General features: G+C 47.6%; 1 protein-coding gene across 2 annotated transcripts in view; it reads right to left on the bottom strand.

Moving 5' to 3' along the window:
* Positions 1-9,957: 9,957 nt before the first annotated feature.
* Positions 9,958-19,186, bottom strand: part of PTDSS1 (phosphatidylserine synthase 1) — a 67,146-nt gene continuing 57,917 nt past the window's right edge. The window contains exons 11-13 of one of the 2 annotated variants that reach the window (XM_036264047.1): positions 14,101-14,169; positions 13,321-13,390; positions 9,958-11,340 (exon numbers count right to left, since the gene is read on the bottom strand). In XM_036264047.1, the coding sequence (XP_036119940.1) occupies positions 11,231-11,340; positions 13,321-13,390; positions 14,101-14,169 (249 nt within the window). In that variant the 3' untranslated portion in view covers positions 9,958-11,230. The remainder of the gene's footprint in view (positions 11,341-13,320; positions 13,391-14,100; positions 14,170-19,186) is intronic. The other variant, XM_036264048.1, reaches the window with a different exon arrangement.

Here is a 19,186-nt window from a genome sequence, read left to right as displayed (position 1 = left end):
AATAAGCCAGTCAAAGACAGACAAATATCATGGTATCACTTACAAGTAGAATTTAATGAATACAATAAACTGGTGAACAAACTGGTCCAGAGGGATGGAGGTATGGGACAGACTGATATATCTAAGGAGGGGTGGGATGGGAAGAGATTAACCAAAGAACTTACATACATATATGCATAACCAATGGACTCAGGCAATTGTGTGGGGAAGGCCTAGGGTGGGTAGGAGCTGAGAGAAGGAGTGTAAAGGAGGGGGTGGTAGAAACTGAGGGACAGCTGTAATACTCTCAACAATAAAAATAAATTAACTTTAAAAAAAGAAAGTGATAAGAAGCCCAACATCATTAATCACAGGGAAATTTCAAATCATAACCAAAATGAGATATCACTTCACACCCACAAGGATGACTATAATTATTTTTAAAGGAAAGAAAAATAACAAGGTTTGGTGAGGATGTGAGAATAGTGGAACCCTTGAACATTGCCAATGGGAATGTAAAATGATGCAATCACTTTCAAAAAGTGCTATGAAAAGCAGTTTAGCAATTCCTGGAAAAGTTAAACATATAGTTACTATATCACCCAGCAATTTCACTCCTAGGTATATGCCCTAGAGAATCTAAAACATGTTCACACAAAAACTTGTACAGGACAAAGCACTCTTACATGTTCATAGCACTCTTATTCATAATAGCCCAAAGTGGGGACATCCCAAATGTCCATTAAGAGGTGAATGGAGCCCTGGCCAGTTTGGCTCAGCGGTTAGAGCGTTGGCCTGCGGTCCGGAGAGACCCGGGTTCGGTTCCCGCTAAAGGCACGTACTTCGGTTGCAGTTTGTCCCCGGCCCTGGTTGGTCGTGCGGGTGGCAGCCACTCGATGTGTCCCTTCACGTCGATGTTTCTCACTCTCTCTCCCTTCCTCTCTCTCCCTCCCATTCTATCTGTACAAAAAATGGAAAAATATCCTCGGGTGAGGATAAAAAAAAAAAAAAAAAAAAAGGTGAATGGATAAACATAATATGGTACAGCCATACAATGGAATATTCTTCAGGAATAAGAAATAATAACAGTACTACAACAGAGATGAACCATGAAAACATTACACTAAAAAGCCAGACCTGAATGGCCCTATATTATATGCTTCCATTTATATGAAATATCTCGAATAGGCAAATCCATAGAAAAAGAAAGATAGGCAGTTGCTAGGGACTGGGTGCAGGAAGGATGGGGGAATGACTGCTAATGCATTTCTCCTCTGGTTGATGAAAATGTTCTGGATATAAGTAGTGGTGATGGTTGTACAACCCTGTGAAAGTACTTAATCCACTTAATGCCACTGAATTATATACAATAAAATGGTGACTTTTATGGTATGCCTATTAAAACATTTTATTTTTAAAAGTTTCATTAAAGTATGCTCTTATAAATTTTTTAAATAAACTAATGAGCTCCAAATAAGTAAATAAATAAAAAAATAAAAAGGCTTCCAACTGTATGATTGCTACTATATAACATTCTAGGGGGAAAAACAACAACCATGGAGCCAATAAAAAGATCAGTTGTTGCCTGAAACGTGGGGGTGGAGGGCAATGACTGGGCAGAGCAAAGATCTCTGGGGTGGTGGAAATACCCTGTATAGTACTATATGGTAGATAGGGTTATTGTACACTTGTCCAAACACAGAATGTATAACACCAAGAGTAAATCCTAATGCAAGCCATGGACTCTGGGTGATTATGATATGTCAGTGTAGGTTCATTGATTGTAACAAAAAATATAGCTCCGTGGTAGGGATGTTTATAATAAAGAAGGCTATGTATGAGTAGGGATGGGGTAGGGGTATATGGGCAATCTCTGTATCATTTGCTCAATTTTGCAGTAAACCTAAAACTCCTCTAAAATAGAAAAATAAATTCCTTCACCAGGACTTAAATGCACACCCAACTGCAGGCCAAGGTACACCTGGGCCAGAGAACCCCGTACAAGATTTCTGTGGAACTGGAAATGGATCAACCCTTACACTAAGTGTTCCATCCTAGAAAGGGTAGTCTATGGTCTCTGTCCTACAACCTCATTCACACACTCACTCAAAGAGCATTTACTGAGCACCTGCTGTGGGCGAAGTGTTGGGGATGAAATAAACACTCTGAGGAGCCTAGGCTGAGTGGAGGAGACACAAATTGTAACTGCAATACAAGAGGTTGTTACAGCACGAGGGAAGGAGTGCATCCATGGCCGTCAGGGAACAGGGAGTTCACACAGCACAGAGCATTTGAGCTGAGATTTGCAGAGTAGTGAAGCTCACCAGGCAGAATGCCAGGGGCAGACGTTCAAGGTGTGTCAAAAATGCTGAAGAGCCCAAGTGTGGTACACTTGACGGGTCGTGGGAAACAGCCAGGGGCTCCACGGAGCTAAATATAAGCAGGGGGCATGGGGAGGGTGGGGGTGCAGGGGAAGAGCAGGAGCTGATGCTGGACACATGGCTGGGTCAGACTGTGCCAAGGAGTGTGAGCTCGATCCTCAACTCCCTCATGAGTATCCATCCCCACCAATGCTCTGTCGGGCCTCTCCAGTCTGTCCCCTCCTCTCCACCCTAAGGCTCACCTAACTTAGCTCCTCACTAGCTCCTGCTTAGTTCATTGCAATTACCCCCTAACACTGCCCTGCCTCCAAAGTTTCAGTCAGCATAATAATAGTGTGTATTGATTGAGCACTTATGACCATCTGGACACTGTTCTATATGCTTTAAAGGAATGAATTTACTACATCTTCTTAGCAACACTATGAAGTAGGTATGATCACTCTCATTTTATAGAGGAGGAAACTGAGGCACAGAAATAAAATAATGTGCTGAAAGTCATACAGCTTGTAAGAGGAGGGGACAATATCTGAACCAGGATCTGGTTCCCACACCAAAGTTCTCATGATATTGACTCTCAGGCAGCAGGATCCAGACTGCACCGCAGTCTGCAATGAGATTACCGGAGTCTCTAACTTTCCAAACTTGCCCTCTCCCCATCTGTAATATGAAACACCAATGCCAACCTTTTGGGGAATAAACTGGATAATCTGTCAAAAGCACCAAGCATGGTGCTGGGCACATAATGAGCCTAAGTGTTAGTTTACCTAAATATTCTGTTTCCTTCTTCCAGTCCGAGCAGCTGGATATTAAAGAATTTTCTTAAATAAGATAGAACTAACTGCAACAAATTTTTTAAAACCCAGGGGTCGGAATGGGACAAGTGGGAAAGGGAGAGGCTGTGAGTCCAGGTGTGATGTAGGCCTTTGCTTCTCTCCTCAGGTCAACTTTATTGTACCCACTGGGGTGCATCTGATGACACCACCAGCAGCAGCTAAGGGAAACTGTGTTTACTCCACTGTTCCAAAACTTAAAAAGCAATTCTGCTGTTCACAGCGATGTTACCTGAAAAACCAACGACAACACAATTTAATTTATATGCCAACAATCACATTTTGGAGCAGTCACTACTCAAGAACTCTCATTTTGTCATTTCCCTTCGTAAGTTTAACTTATAAACCTTAGTCCAAATACAAGGCTGGCTGTAGATATCAGGATTACCCAGAGAAATCGAACAAATAGGAGATACACACACACACACACACACACACACACACACACACACACACTCTGCAGAGGTTAGAGGTGTGCTGACCCCCTACCCTACTCCCCAAAGCTTAACTCCTAATAGCCTATGTTAACCAATAGCCTTACCAATAATATAAACAGTCCGTTAACACGTTTTGTATATGTATTATATACTGTATTCTTACAACAAAGTAAGCTAGATAAAAATGTTATTAGAAAAATCATGAGAAAATACATTTATAGTTCTTATTGAAAAAAAATCCTTAAGTGGACCCATGCAGTTCAAACCCATGTTGTTCAAGGGTCAAGTGTATACACGCCCCACCCCCCCGCCCCAGTTCCTATATATATGAGATTCGTTATGGGAATGAGCTCACACAGCCAGAGACTGAGAAGGCCCACAGTCTACTGTCTGCAAGGAGAACCAGGATGGCTGGTGGTGAATTCAGTCTGAGCCCAAAGGCCTGAGAACTGAGAGGACTTTAGTGTTAGGTCCTTGAATGACTGTGAAAGCCCGAGAACCAGGAGCTACAAAGTCTGAGGGCAAGAGAAGGTGGATGTCTCAGCTCAAGCGAGGAGATAACAGATTCACCCTTCCTCCATCTTTTTGTTCTATTCAGGCCGTCAGTGGTGTGGATGATGCCTGCCACGTGGCATGAGTGAGGGCCATCTGCTTTAGTCTACTGATTCAAATGTTGTTTTCCTGAGACATCCTCACAGACACACCCAGATAGGTTTTACTAGCTGTCTAGGCATCCTTGAGTCTGGTCAAGTTGACACATTAAATTAGCCATCACTCTGAGGTACACATTTTCTTTTTTTTTTATCTGCACCCGAGGACATTTTTTCATTTTTCGTTCAGATAGAGTGGGAGGGAGGGAGAGGAAGATAGAAACATCGACATGAGAGGTACATATCGAGTGGCTGCCACCCGCACGACCCAACCAGGGCTGGGGACAAACTGCAACTGAGATACGTGCCCTTAATGGGAACCGAACCGGGGTCTCTCTGGACTATAGGCCAATGCTCTAACCACTGGGCAACACCAGCCAGGGCTGAGGTACACATTTTCTATGGCCATCACTCCTGGGCTTATCTTTGCTGTTGGAATTATTTAGACGCACGCACACAGAAACGTTTGGCAGAGATGCAATACTGAAGAATGGACCTGCAGCGGAGGCCACACCTCCACGGGGACATCTTGGAGCCTCTCTTCCATGTCCTGTGTGGTCTGGCTAGTCCCATGCTGAGCCTGGCATTTTGTAAATCAAATGTGGTCCAAAGAAAACATCAGGAAGACATGAGGGCGAGTGCAGGAGTGAATAGGTGTTTGTGAGGTTATTATTTCTGTGGGTGGACACATTTGTGATTTTAAGCATCATATTCTCACACACATGGCCTCGCTGTCAGCATACTTGCTGACCACACAAAGGAGAACACAATCGACTTTAATAGATGCTTTGGCACACTGGGGCTGTTATCATAGTAGCTTGGGAACTTTGAGACTCTGGGTGTTTTTTCAGCTTTCACCCATCATTTTGAACTGGGCGAGGCTGGGCTTAAAGGGAAAAATACTGAAACCCCAGCACAGCAATCTTGGGCATGGATTCCGTGGTCGCAGAAGGCAGCAGGAATTTCCGCGGTGACTAGCAGCCCCTACCCGCCCCAGCAGAGCAAGGAGCTGCTTCTGCCCAGCTTATGAAATCTAATCCTGGAGCTGACCCACCACTGGAATAAAAATTCAAACCCATACCGCTGTTTGGTGTTCAGGATGACTTTGTGGTTGTCCTTACTGCTGCGGCAGCAGTAAGAAGTCTGTTCCCAGTTAGTGAGCAGAACCTTTGACTGATAAAAGCGACAGGAAGAGAATTTCAAAAATATACAGGAACACCTCCTCCTAGAAAGTTAAAATTTTAGCGGGGGGGGGGGGGGGGCTTGCAACGTGAGAACACCAAGGGGTGGTTTGCAGCGGAGCGCGGCACACCAGCAGGCTGACGGGAGTGGAGCCGTCAGTCACCTCCTGTCCCGTCCCTCTCCCCTCTCGGTGATGAGTGGCATTTCAAACTATTTGGCCAGTGAGTCATCAGAAAAATGCTAATTTTCATTTTGGAAAAATACTATCTCAGCGGGACATTTCACCGTTATCTGTTCTCCCTAGAAATACAGTGGTAGGGGTGGGAGAACCCAGCCCCTGGAAATTAAAGCCATATGCATACCATATTTAAAAACCAACAACCCATTACATTATTGCTGACCATAGGAATCCAGTATTTATAATTTACATTCTTTCCCATACTTTGCTATTTTTCAGAAGTGAAGAGCAGAGGTTTATGGCCTCACCAGATCGTAAATCAGATTCCTGAGGGCAGAGGGAGCCACTCCAGGGAGGACGCACTGCCTTCAAGTTTGCAGAATGCATCAAAACATCAGGGAAAAACCCCAAATGGAGAGATAGGGCTCTGCTTCAAGGAAGCATGAGGCACCCAAGGCTGACAGCTATTCCTTCCACCGAGCAAGCAGCCGAAACCACACCAGGCCAGCATCTGGACAGTGGCTCGGAGGCTTGGCCACCCCTAATGAAGTGAGCACCTGGACCTGAGTCACACCGAATCTCCTTCCAAAGGAAGGGGAGACAAAGGCGTGGGCATTCTGGGGACTCATCACCACTTACTGGCTGAGGCTGAGGCTGAGGCTGGCTGGGAGGGAGGTGGGGAGAGTGGGCGAAGACTGTGGACTTACAGGGCATAAGACAGGTGCACATGAATCAAGGAGCCAGGAGAGGAGGGAAGAACATAGGCCCGGGTTGATCTGACACCCCTCATGGCTGTTTTCTTGTTCACGTACTTAACCTCTAAAGCCTGAAGACCCTGGAGAAGGAGGATAACACACCAAACTCACCGGATTCACAGATACACATATGGTGCTGGACACGTGGTGGGGAGGGAGTTGTGTAAGGGACACCCTTTCCCCTGGAAATGAAAATGCTACCCTGGCAGTCAGCTCTCTGGCAAAGCGTCTCAAGTGCTAGCGCGGCCACTAGGACTCGGGAGGGAGGGATTCCGACAGCCCCATCCAGAGGTCCTTTGATGGCTCTCAGTGCTGCAATGCTTTTATCTGGAAGATTTGTTAGCAGTGACCCTAGTGAACCACCCCCTGCTTCTGGCCTGGATTTCATCCACTCCAAGAGAAGGTGGAGGATTCTCGGCACTTTGAAAGCCGGAGCTCTTTCTTAAGCCTTTGCCAGGTTGCACCGGTAGAACACAGTACCTAGTCCGTTCACAACACGTGCAGTCAGGCTATGGAGGACGGGCCCAAACAGCCCTGTCAGGCGAGCGGGAACAGCGAGTCTGTAGTCCAGACCTTCCAGTATGGATGTTACATAACCCTGCCTGCAATTCAACTCTGCAATTAAGGCTACTGTGTGCAAACTTCAGACATGAAAACGCAACTTTTGACTCTTTTGGTCTAAAATTTTTCTATTTTTCATTTAAAGGCAAACAAACCTCACTTCGTAGGGTTTGTAGGATCAGGAGTTCCCTTTACTCAGCATCCAGAAAGAGGCCAGACCCTATGTAGCAACACTGGCATCTGAGGTCCTGGGGAGACTGTGTGGAGGGGCAGGAGGCCAGGCAGCTCGGAGGAAACTTCCTGCCATCCCCGGGCATTGTGCCCACAACTTGCAGGCCCCTGGAGCATGTTTTCAGAACGTTCCAATAACAAAGAAAAATAATTAACACCAGGGGCACAAGAGGTTCATATCTAAGCCCAGAATGACTAAGGAGGCTTGGGTGGGGTGGTTACATCAGCTGTGAAAGCAAAACTCTCAGGCAAATTCTATTTTCCTGTCCTCACTGGCTTTCTAGAGGGATGGACCTGCCAATACCAGTCTCCCTGCTGCACGGGGAGAATAATGCTGGGGGCTTAAGAGCCCTGTGCCAGCACTGTGGGCAGCAAGCTGGCCTGCCCACCCCCCTCCAGCCAGGCCGGTGTACAACCTGAGTATGAAGATGTGTAAACTTAGATCAGCCCTGAGGCCTTGGAGCTACTTGGACCTGCTGCAAATCCTTGACTGTATTGATTATGACAACAAACACCTCATAGGACAGCCACAGAGGGAATGTTAGAGGCGGCACACCCACAGGTGAATTTCTGAGATGGACTAAAGGCAGTCTTCAGTAAATACAGGAGACAAGGAAGATCTTATAATTCTGTATTCCCACAAACTAAAAAAATGCACGTCCAACTATTTTTTTCCCTTCTTTTGTACACACTCACAATTCCTTTAAATTCACAGAAGACAGAAAAATAAAAAAGCCATAAGTATTTATTGCATTAAAGATAATATCAAAGTTTAATTAAAAATGTTGCCACCTTCATCTGTAATAGAGCACCAGGTCACCTGTGATTGTGGTAGCATCAGGATTACAATAAAACATGATACAGGGAAATGTTGTAAAAATCTAATTTATGGGCTGGAAACAAGACTGGACAGCACACCGGTCTTAGTCATTACTACGCTGACCCCTGCAAAGAACCACAATCTCACATCTAATCCTTGTAATGCACGCAGATGAAGAGCAGAGATGGATCTGTAATGAAACACTTGTAAACGAAGTCTGGGCTCTCCTTACATTTTGATTTTAATCACATAGTGGGAAATATATTCAAGACTGCAATAGCCTACCTGTGGGATTCCTGGTTTTCATGACAAGCTGCAGAGGAAGCCCACCTGACGAAGCCAGTGGTGGCCCAGGAATTCCAGAGCAGAGTTCGGAGCACACAAGTTACATCCCCTGTCTGAAGTGCTCACTTCAGTCTGGCTTTCAGGGTTTTTTCCCTTTGTGTTTGGCCTCCCTTTCTGAGTCCATCCTGCCCCTGTAAGGGCTACCCAAGTGCACCACTGTCAACAAAACAACAGGTCCAAACCCAAGGTGGAGCCTTGACGAGAGGCATCGCTTCGAGGTGCCTCCATACAGCTTCGGAGGGACTCTGACAGGTCCGGACCTGATGCATTTGATGAAGAATTTTATTTTATTTCTCCTGGATGAGTACTTTACTCACAAGCTCACTCTAGAAACCATCCTGGTGAAAATAAGACTGGCATTTACAGGATGCCTTTCATCAGAACACCTCGCGGTCAACGGAACGTCCCAGTGCTGCAGTGGGAGCTCGGGCAAGGCTTCTACAAATGGGAAACAGACACAGAAAAGCAGGGAGAGGCCATGGAAAGACCGAGAATGACAAAAAGGGAAAAGTACCTAATGGTCACCGCAATGCTACTTAAGGAGAAAAATACACAAATCATTCTTCCTGCATTAAATCTAAAAGCATGGTCTTTTAAGAGGACGTTTGTAATGGTAAGCATGAGATGATTTGCAATCAAATAATTTCCAATAGTAAGTGAGGTCTCTGAAACATGCATTCTATTTCCATCGATGTGAGGCCCATTTCCATAGAAACAGATGGAAAAAGTAGGCCAAACCCAGCAGTATGGTTTCTAGGAGGAATGACAACTGTGGGTCTGGCCAGTCTCGGAAAGCACTGGTTTTGTAACCACTGTAGTAGAGTTCTTACCGAAAGGGGGAAAAAAGTTTAAGCTCCAAGGAAGGGCCTGGAAAGTATCTGAAGACTTTCCTGGCCGTTTTGTACAAAGCCATGTAAAAAAAATGGTCTTGTGCACTTTGCCTTTTGCATATCCCACAGGAAAGTCAAAGTCCCACCTGCAAACAGGTGCCTCTCTGCTGGCCTAGGAGAAAGGAATGTGCTTCATCGGCCGGACTGAGCTATGCATCAGCTAATAATTAGCCAGGGGGGCACTGAGGTGGTAGGCCCAACGCTCTCAGAAAATAACCTTGCAAACACTGTAGAAGCGGCCCAGGCACGAGGACGGAGTCAAGCCAGACGTGTACAGGAGACATGGAAATACTCAGTGCTCAGAAGAGCAAAATTCAGGGAAAACAAAGCAAACTCGCCTACTTTCAAAGAACACAATGTTTGCACTGGGTTGTAAAGTAAGGTGCGTTCGGAGACCGGCAGCTCTGCCCTCCTCAGTGCTCCCCGGCAAGGCTCCCCGGCACAGGGCCGATCAGAGTGGGGGCCCCAGCGCACTGTGCCAGCCGGGCGGCTGCCCGGCACGTCTGTGTGAGACTCTCAACAAGTGGTTGCCAGAGGCCCAGAACACAGGATGTGACCGGCTTGCATGATTCACTGAACCCCTTCACCCTGGAATTCTTCTGCAGAAAAAGAAAAACATTACACTTCTATGGTTAAAGATTTCCTTAAAGGGAGAAAAGACATCGAAACCTTTGTGGTGTGTGAAACGAGGAAACAAAAGGCCTGCTTTCAGCACGTTTATATATATCTATGAGCCAACCAGCTGGGCACCAGCCTCATCAGAGAGAAACCCCACGCGGTGGCTGTAACCATTACCACAGGGGAAAGACGACGGCTGTTGTTCATTTCCTATCGGCCACTTGGGAAGTGTAGGAAGTAGGATGTATGTGTCTTTCACACTCCAAAATACGTATTGTTTTCCTTTTTCCTTCTTACTGTATGAAACACACACCTAGTCATATTATCCTAAAGTCAGTTGAAAAATCCAGTACTTGCTGATAAACAGTGGAAAGTATCCACATGATGCAGAGAAAGGAGCACTTTGCAGAGACAGAGCTTTGACAGGCTTTAATGTGAACGTTTTATTTAAAGCAGGAGCCGCCAGAGCTGAACTATCAGGTAAACATTCTAGAGCATGGCATGGAGGAAAGGTAATACTCACCAGCACCTCACATGGGGGTAAAAGACCATGTCAGCAGCACGCCATGGAAGGAAAACGAAAGGTACAAGGCACCTGGCTGAGGGAGGAGCCGTGTGCACAGCCCCTCGAGCTGTCCACCGCTGTGCACTGTGAGTGTGGCCAGTGGCGTTGGGATGGTACAGAAAAGGTTCTGATCTGGAGCCCAGGATCCTATGTGGGTTGCTAACCTTTCCTCAGACTGTTTACACCTGCTGTGTGGTTTCAGGCCCTAAAAAGGGGATGGGGTTTGCTAAACAGTAACACAAAAGCTCTTCCTTTTCTTTTTCTAGACGAGAGAGGAGCCCTCCCCAGTTCAGTCAGCAGTGGCTTCTGAAGGTTTTCAAGCAACCTAACTTAAAAACAGATGACAACAAGATAAAAAACAAAAAAGAGGCCTAAATGTAAACCAATCGAATGGAAAGGCAGATTCACTAAAAGAACTGGTGACCAGTTAATGTCCTGTCTGATTGAAGATGTTTAATCTGTATCCACAAACTCACAAGCACAAAGCTGCTCTTGGCAACTGTGAGTAAATAGCTACCTTTTCTTTCAAACATACTGTACTGCTTGCTACAGGTGACTGCATGCCAGGTGCTGACCTTAAAAGAGACCCCACATTGGCAAAGGACCCCAGGCAGTGGCCTGCCTGATGCTGCCGTGTCTGTGGGAAACAAGACTCACACCCTTAAATAGTGACACCCCCTCCCAAAGTCCCCTCTCCTCTTCCCGTTTGCACTGTGTGTTTTGACCTCCTAGCAGGGAGGTCCAAATGATTCCGTCTCCCTCTCAGTTCTAGGCACTCTCTGGAACATCTCTGATTAACCAAGGTCTTTCATTTCTTTCCAACTCCGTTGGTGACTTTTGACTTGGAATGTCGATTTCTTCTTCTGGAAGAATGGCTTTCGTTGTTGCCTGGATGCTTGGGTGGGCTGTCTTCAGAACCTGGCCAAAGGAATCAGTATAGGCCGTCACCACAGGCTGTGGGATTCCCTGGCTTCCTCAGATTTGTAGCTGTCCCTGCCTAGCTGCCCTAGGCCTGTCGGTAAATGCAGGCTCTTCCACTGATACTTGCCTGCCCCCTAGTGGACTCACTAACAAATTTAGGCAAGGCACAGAAACCCCAAAGCAAAGCTAGTTAGTATAGCAGGTGCCTGGGTATGCAAGGCACACAGTCCAGGGGTGGGGTCCTGCAGAAGCCTTACCATCACACTGTGTAGGGGACATCGTGGACATGGTGATGGGAACCAGAAATGTGAGTACAAATGAAATGAAAGCACAAAGGATGGGCAGTTAAAGTTGAAGCCGCATGGGTGTCAAGTCTACCCTTGCAACCAAACAGTGCATTACCTAGGTTTCCACACCATGAAGATGCTCAGTCTACAGCGACAACATCTGTCACACTATATACTACACACTAGTTTCTAATCCCTTAATTGGATAGGATTCCTGACTTTAAAAAATTAAAAATATATACGCTCTCTATCATCTGATCCGCAGGCCACCTTCACAAATATGCTCATGACAGACAGCGCTGGAGCCACACCATGAAGATGCTCAGTCTACAGCGACAACATCTGTCACACTATACTATTTGAGAGCGCAGAGAAACTTCCACATCAGCTGAGAGCTGAGCCATCCACCAGCAGGCATCAGCCAGGTGGAAGGTGGGCCGGGGGCGTTGGGGGAGGGGGACATTCCAGTTAGAGATGTGTAAGGCTTAGGAGGTCCGCGAACTTTATGGCACTGGACAGGCTCTGCTCTTAGGTTCTGTATATGGCCAACTCCTGGCCTCACAGTCAAGCCAAAAGGTTGTCTGTCCCAGGGCTCAGCCCCAGAGGAAATCTCCACCTGAGACAGCCACTAAGAAAAAGTTCTGAGGGTTTCGGTCTCCATTGTAAGGGGCATTTGGCTTATTCCAAGAGACACTTTTACCACTCTGAAGGTTTCTTTCTTTCTTTCTTTTTTTACTATTCTATCTACCTTTCATTGAAATATATCTCTAGCCCTGCTTCCCACTTTTGCTCTTTCCGGTGGAGAAGTACTCGGAAGAGCAAGGACTGATCTGTGGGAGCGGGATGCTCTGGGAAGCTCTGGGACCCCTCCGCCCATTTCTGTCGGCATTCCAACAGGCTGCTGATCAACTCTTTGATTAAGCAAAAACCACTTCAAAAAGGGTATGTGGCAACTCAGTGGGGTGTGTGACAGTGTCTTCCTGAGGCAGAGCTCTGCAAAGCCTGACACCAGAATTCAGGAGAGCAACCATGGCAGGACTGCTTTCCTCCCCCTGGGCCCACTGTTTCCGAAGCAATCTGTGAGCTGACACTCAGTCTCTAGCGTCCATAATGCTCTCCCTTCAAAAGGCCTTCCACCAGCTCATAAGAACTGGCAAGAAACTGCGGTCCACTGGAGCCTCCTCAGTGTCATTATTCCATGGGCCCAATTCTTTAAAATAACCAGGTGGCCACACAACTTCCCAAAATGCTCCCTGAAGAGAACCCTGGGAGACCCCTGACTACACTAGACATCCCTCTTACACTGGCCTGCCTCTGGAATAAATGTGATACATCGATCTGCTCTTTTGAAAGGCTTTTCCTTCTGGCACACAATTCTTTCTAACGCTTTTTGCTCAGGATAAAAGCCCAGAAGAACACTCCTATCAGTACGCTTGAGAGATGCGCGCTTCGCAATGTCTTCCCGCCCAGAGAGGGGGAACTACGTGGCGCCCCCTCTCCAGCACGTTTTTTGGGCAGATCCTACGAGCACTTTGCATGTTTCTTAATGAGCAACAGGAGGCATGCGTGAGGAAGCTTGAGACCCATTTACCAGCATTCAGAGGAGAAGTACCGATTCTGAATCTCCTCACTGGGCCTTGGGAAGGGCAGGACCCAGTCAAGTTTTAAACAATAAGCAAAAAAGAAATACCTTTTGTACATTTCCCATGAGGCCAGGAAATATCTGGGCTGTAGGTGCCATCGTCACACTCTGAGTAGGTCTAGGAAGACAAGCAGGCTCAGTGAGGAATCTGGAGGACTCCGGGGGGGGGGGGGGCGCAAATGAGTGACATGCTCTGGCCCTGCCTCTCCTGGCTTGGTCACCGCCACCACGCTACAGAGCCCCCTCATGCTTATGTTCTGCGGCTGTGAAGCCAAGGTTATCTCCCAGGTGATGCAGAACAAAGCTTCTAGAAAGTACCTTTTATTCCTCAGACTCAAGGTATGAATAAAGGATGAAAAATGTTATTTTTACTTTTAAAAAATGACAGCTGACAAGACTGCTATAGCATTTTAAGCCCGCACACATCTATTCTCCCGTTAATCCTCACACCCACCGAGGTGGGAAGGCAGGCATTCTGCGATGAAGCCCAGGCTGGACACAGGAAGAGGCCAGACAACGTGCAAGGGCCGGGGACAGGACTTTTCCAAAACGTGGTCCTGGGCTCTCCCCACAATTTTTAAAAACATTACGTTAAAACCTCTTACAAAAGGAGGATAAACATTATGACACACAGAACAAGGCGGTCACAAGCACGAACAGCAACCAATAGGGAATGAGTTCTGAACTGGTTAAGTTTCTACACGGGAGACGGAGCCCAGCTGTCACGCGCCGGCCACCCACTCTCACACGAACACGCTCCGGGCTAACGCTCCAAGCCCTGTCACACGGTAACTTCAGATACAGACCACCCTGCCTTCCCTCAGATACCTTTTCCCGGTGCCCGCAGTGCTCTGCGTACCACACCATGCCGTACAGGCACAGGAAGGTGGTGAAAGCCTGGAAGGGAAAAACAAGCTCGTTTTATAAATGCTGGTGCACAAATTCCATTTCCCAGAACTTCTGGGTTGCGATGGCATTCACGCTAGACGGCTGGGTGTGTTTCTGTCATTATCCTAGGATGCTGGTTACAAAGTGACTGGATGTGGCAGAGATGAACCCCAGGAGATGAGTTGGGGACCATCCCCAAAGCCTCTGACAAGAAGAGTTACGAGAGCAGTTACTACCTGCGATTCGACTAGCAGAAGGCAAACCACGTTGAGCTGCGGGATAAAGGATGCCCTTTCTGAGGGACTTTGCTGGTCATACAGGACACAAAGAGGACACACAGGAGTCTCTTCTGTGTTCTGGTTTCATGGCCCACCCCCCCTCCATCAGGGGGGAGAGTTATAAGGACTCTGCTTGTCACCTTCTGAGGAGGAGAGGATATCTGAGGATATTCATTCACTCTGGGTCACGGCCGGGAGGGCATCCAGGGCAAAGGGCATCGTGTCGGCGGCAGAACACTGCTGCCCCTGCTTTGCACTGCCTCCAGCCTCCACGGCCACACCCTGGCCCCGGCTCTGGTAGCTTTTTGTTTTTGTTGTTTAAGTACATAGGAAAGTGAAGGGGAAAAAAGCCCTGTAAACTCCTCAGTGAAATGAGAAGGGTGTGGTCCATGGGGACCCAGAGGCAGGGAAAACTGACAACCTCGACTCCCCCCTAGCATCCCCACCTACCCTGCACCACACTAAATTATACTCCCAGGGAAGGCAAGAACCCAAAGGCTAAACACGGTCAAACACAGGGTCGGGGGAGAGTTCCTGGCTGCCTAGACTGCGTGGTGACGGAGAGGGCGCATGCGGCTCAGGGCGAGGACAGGTCCTGGCCAAGCCCTCTGATCACCTGCGCCTCACCTTCCTGACTGCAGGGGACCAGCCAGAACACGACTGCCCACGCCACCCCTACCTTCCTTGGGAACACCTCTCTTCACTGTTCGGTAGACACCAGCCTCACTGTCTAACCTCCGTCTCCCTGGGGGGGACCTATCCCTGGCCCAGCTGTGGGAACAGGTGTGGAATGTGGTGGATCCTTCTGAGGAATACTTCTCATTCTTGCTAAGAATCATAACTTTAGAGCTAAAAGGGTCACCACACAGATCATTAACTTCAACTCCCGTCATTTCACAGGAGAGGAACGAGAGTGGCCCCACTGAGGACACGCAGCTAGTATGTAGCAAAACTGGAGGCAGGACACAGGCCTCCCGATATCCCCGGACACAAGGGGTAGGGGTGGCTGTTGAGCTAAACACTGACTTGATGCCTACACGCCTTCACACCTTTATCCATCCACTCATCCCCTCCTCCAGCCCCAGAGAATGAAAAGGATCACAGGAGCAGCCAGCGCCCACAGCACCCGCTCTGCGGGGACCCAGTCTGCAGGGAGAAGCCACAGTGCAGGGAAGGCAGGCGACGGGAAGTCTCAGCACTGCCGCCGGCAGTTCAGCTCTGGCCCAGTTCCTCTGAGGTAACAATAGTCACTAAGTGTCTGTAAGGAAAGAAGAGGCTGAGTGCTCCAACCGCCCCCCAGCCCAAATCAATGAAGTGGGGAGAACGGCAGGGTGGAGGGTAACAGGAAACACTCAGGACCACCAGTCCCTTTTCTATTAAATCCACACGCACACTGTGGTATAAAACAAAAAAGAGCTCACATTACCCCATCAAAAAATAAGGCAATGAATGAATATATTAAAATTATAAAGTGAAAACTACTTCTCACCTTTACCATCCTCTAGCACATGCTCAAATTTCTAACCTACACCACCCACTACACGTACCACCTTCAAGGACTGGGAAGAGTGGGAAAGACTAGGGGAACTGCAGTGCGTTAGCCTATGTGTGCGCTAGGTCCTTCACAAGGAGCAACACGGGCCATCCTGTTTCACTAGAGGGGGAGGTTGGGAGGACAGGCCCGGCCTCTGCAGACCGGTCAGTGGCTGTGCAGTGGGGGTGGGGAGGCAGAGCAAGGTCACTCCGCTAGGCCAGTGGAAACAGGGAGGGCTGGGCTGTCCATCACAGGGCAGGTGCGTGAGGCTCTTCCTCACCCGCCCCCAGCCCCACCCCTGGGAGGGCAGCTGGGCAGACAGCGCTGCAGGGGACAGGCAGACACCGGCAGGAGGTGAACTATCATTACCCCCCACACAAAGGGCCTACTGTGGCTGCCAAATCTACCACTTCACCTGGGTACAGAGGGCCTAGTTCACACTAGTCCCAGGAGACAAGAGCTTGTAATTTGGGGTTTGCAATCACACCTGTGGAAATCTAGGCAAGTACCCACTTAAAGTGCCAAGGCCTACATTTAAAACAGCAGTTGTACAGATTTTGTTTAAAGAAAGGAAAGAAAAAACGAAAAAGAAAAAGCACATGTGGGATGAGAGCCAAGGCTGTGGGGCGATGAGGGCGTGAATGCGGGTTGGTGGCCCGGCCACGGCATGCAGACCCACCAGGGCTGGTCAGACAACCGCTGCTAGAAGCCTGTCGGCCAGCAGTGTGGGTCTGCGCCCCACCAGTCTGAAGTTCCCGGTGTGTTCTCCTCCCAGCAAGGGGAGTCCTTAGGGCCGTGTTCCTGAGTCACGTGGGCGGCATGGCGTACACAGGTAACACTCCTTTACTGAGTATGTTCACCTCCCTCCCGAGTTTGAGATGGATCTTGATCTTTAGTCAAGGCCATGAGTACAAAAAAGCACCAGGACCTTGTTTCCATTCTTCTCCCTTAACTGGTAAACGTGCAAAGCACTGGAGACCCCTAACCATCCCAGCAATGGCCTCATTTTGGGCCACCCCCACCACGGCACTCAGCAAACAGCAGTTGGCAGAATCACTTGCCTTCTAAGTCCTGCTCTGCAGCGCCTGTGTCTCAGCCCCTGCCTGGCCTCTAAATGTGGCTGCTCCACAGAATTCCACCCTCAACGAGCTTTTCTTCCCCACACTGTGTCCGCAACCAAATCCAATGGCCCCAGCTGTGCCCTACACACCCATGGCCCCAACCTTCTATCTCCAGGGCCGACCCAGTCTATCCAGTGCTAATGGACACACTGGAATTTCCAATGATACAGGACACCTTCACCTGTAAGTTTTAAGGGTCCCTAAACCCCAATGCCCCAAACCCAATTCATCTCCTCTCAAGGGACTTCTCTGATATCCCCAGTCTGTAACTAGCACTGACAGCCACCCAAGGGCACAAGTTGGACACCCTGGAGTCACCCTTCAGCCCCTTCCCAGCTGTCACAGAGATGGCATCCTATGGAGGTGACCTCTTGAGCAGCTCTCAAGTCCAGCCTTCTCTGTATCTTCAGTGCCACTGCCAGGGTTCAGCCTGTCATTTCTCACCTAGGACCCTGCAACACCCTCAGCCTGCACCCCTCCTCCAACCCTTCTTCCCTCCAGAATCTCCCACCCTCCAGTTTCTTTGAGATGTCCTCCCACTGAACAACTTCTTTGGGTCTCCCACTACCGACACACAGAGTCCTCCTAGCAGAGGTCCCCCCTCCTCTCCCCCTCCGAGTTCTCCTCACTCTTGCTCTTCAACAGATCACCATCTAGAGACAGCTAACAGTTATAGAAAATACAGAGGACAAAGAAATCTGTTAAATTATAGCATAGGATGAAATCAGTAAAATCCAGACTGGAAGAATCTACAGGACAAAAAAAGTAGTTTCTTCAACAAAATAATTGCAAGGTGAGAGAGCTAGATAGAAGAAAATTGTAAATTAAAAAAGACTTAAGCTCTGGCCAGTGTGGCTCAGTGGATAGGCGCCAAAGGGTCACGGGTTCAATTTCCAGTCAAGGGTATGTATGTACCTGGGTTGCAGGTTTGATCCCTGGCCCTGGTCAGCGTGTGTGCAGTAGGCAACCAATCGATGTTTCTGTCTGTCTCTCGCTCCCTTCTCTCCCTCCCTTCCATTCTCTATAAAAAATAAAAAATTCAATGGAAAAAAAAATCCTTGGGTGAATATTAAAAGAAAAAAAGAAAGACTTAAAAGGCATGCCAACAATTGTAAAAGGGTACTGATTCAAATACATTTAAAAAATACAAAATTTAAGAAAATGTTAGTAATCTGAACATTGATTAGATGTTTGATAATGTTAAGGATTATTATTAATTCTTTTTAGGTGTGATAATGGTTGCATTAACAAAAAAAGAAATCTTATCTTTTTTTAGAGCTACATCCCAAAATATTACTGGTAGCTCTGCTTCAAAGTAATCTGGAGTGGTGGACACAGAGAGCAGGAAATATAAGGAAACAAGATTGGCTGAGTTGGTAATTGTTGAAACTGGATAATGGGTACACAAGGGGTCATCTACTCTATCTACTTCCAAACATATTGTAAGTTTCAATAATTATAAAGAAAGTGCAAATTAATTTTCTGGACCAAGTAAATAAAGAATCCTAAGCTTAAATGTATAAGAAGATTTTTCTCCAAAATGACAAAACAACTATGTTAAGAAGGACAGTCACCGAATATGAAAGCTAGGTAAAATCTCCGTTCACATTAAAGGCGAGAGAGGCGTCCGAGGACAGGGAGCTGGAGGCCCCAGCGGTCTGCCCTTCAGAGAGGAAGCCCACCCTACCCAGGCGTGGCCTGGAAAGCTGGCTGGTGGGACAGAAGCTGCACAGTCTGATTACCTTCAAAACCATCTCACATGGTCTATAAACGACAGTCCGTCATTTTGTACATAAATGCTTGTACAGAAATGTGTATGTTATAGACCCTGTAACTGTTCTTGACCCTTGGAGGCAGGCCTGAAATTCTTAGTGTGTGTAGACGAATACCCGTGATGAGTAGAATAAATGCGTGTATAATGCACCTGCTGAGGACTTCTGACCAGAACCAGTGAAGGTGACCTATTTTGGATGCCATATGGTTCTGTGTTTACTCTTGAACTTCAGACTGGTGGCCAATCTCAGGTTATTACAAATAGAATGTCCTGTCTATGAATTTCTAAGAAATCTTGGTGCACAGAGAGTTTTTTGTTT

Source organism: Molossus molossus, unplaced genomic scaffold, assembly GCF_014108415.1.
Source record: "Molossus molossus isolate mMolMol1 unplaced genomic scaffold, mMolMol1.p scaffold_m16_p_16, whole genome shotgun sequence".
Classification (NCBI taxonomy): Eukaryota; Metazoa; Chordata; class Mammalia; order Chiroptera; family Molossidae; genus Molossus; species Molossus molossus.
This window is presented reverse-complemented; position numbering and strand designations above follow the sequence as displayed.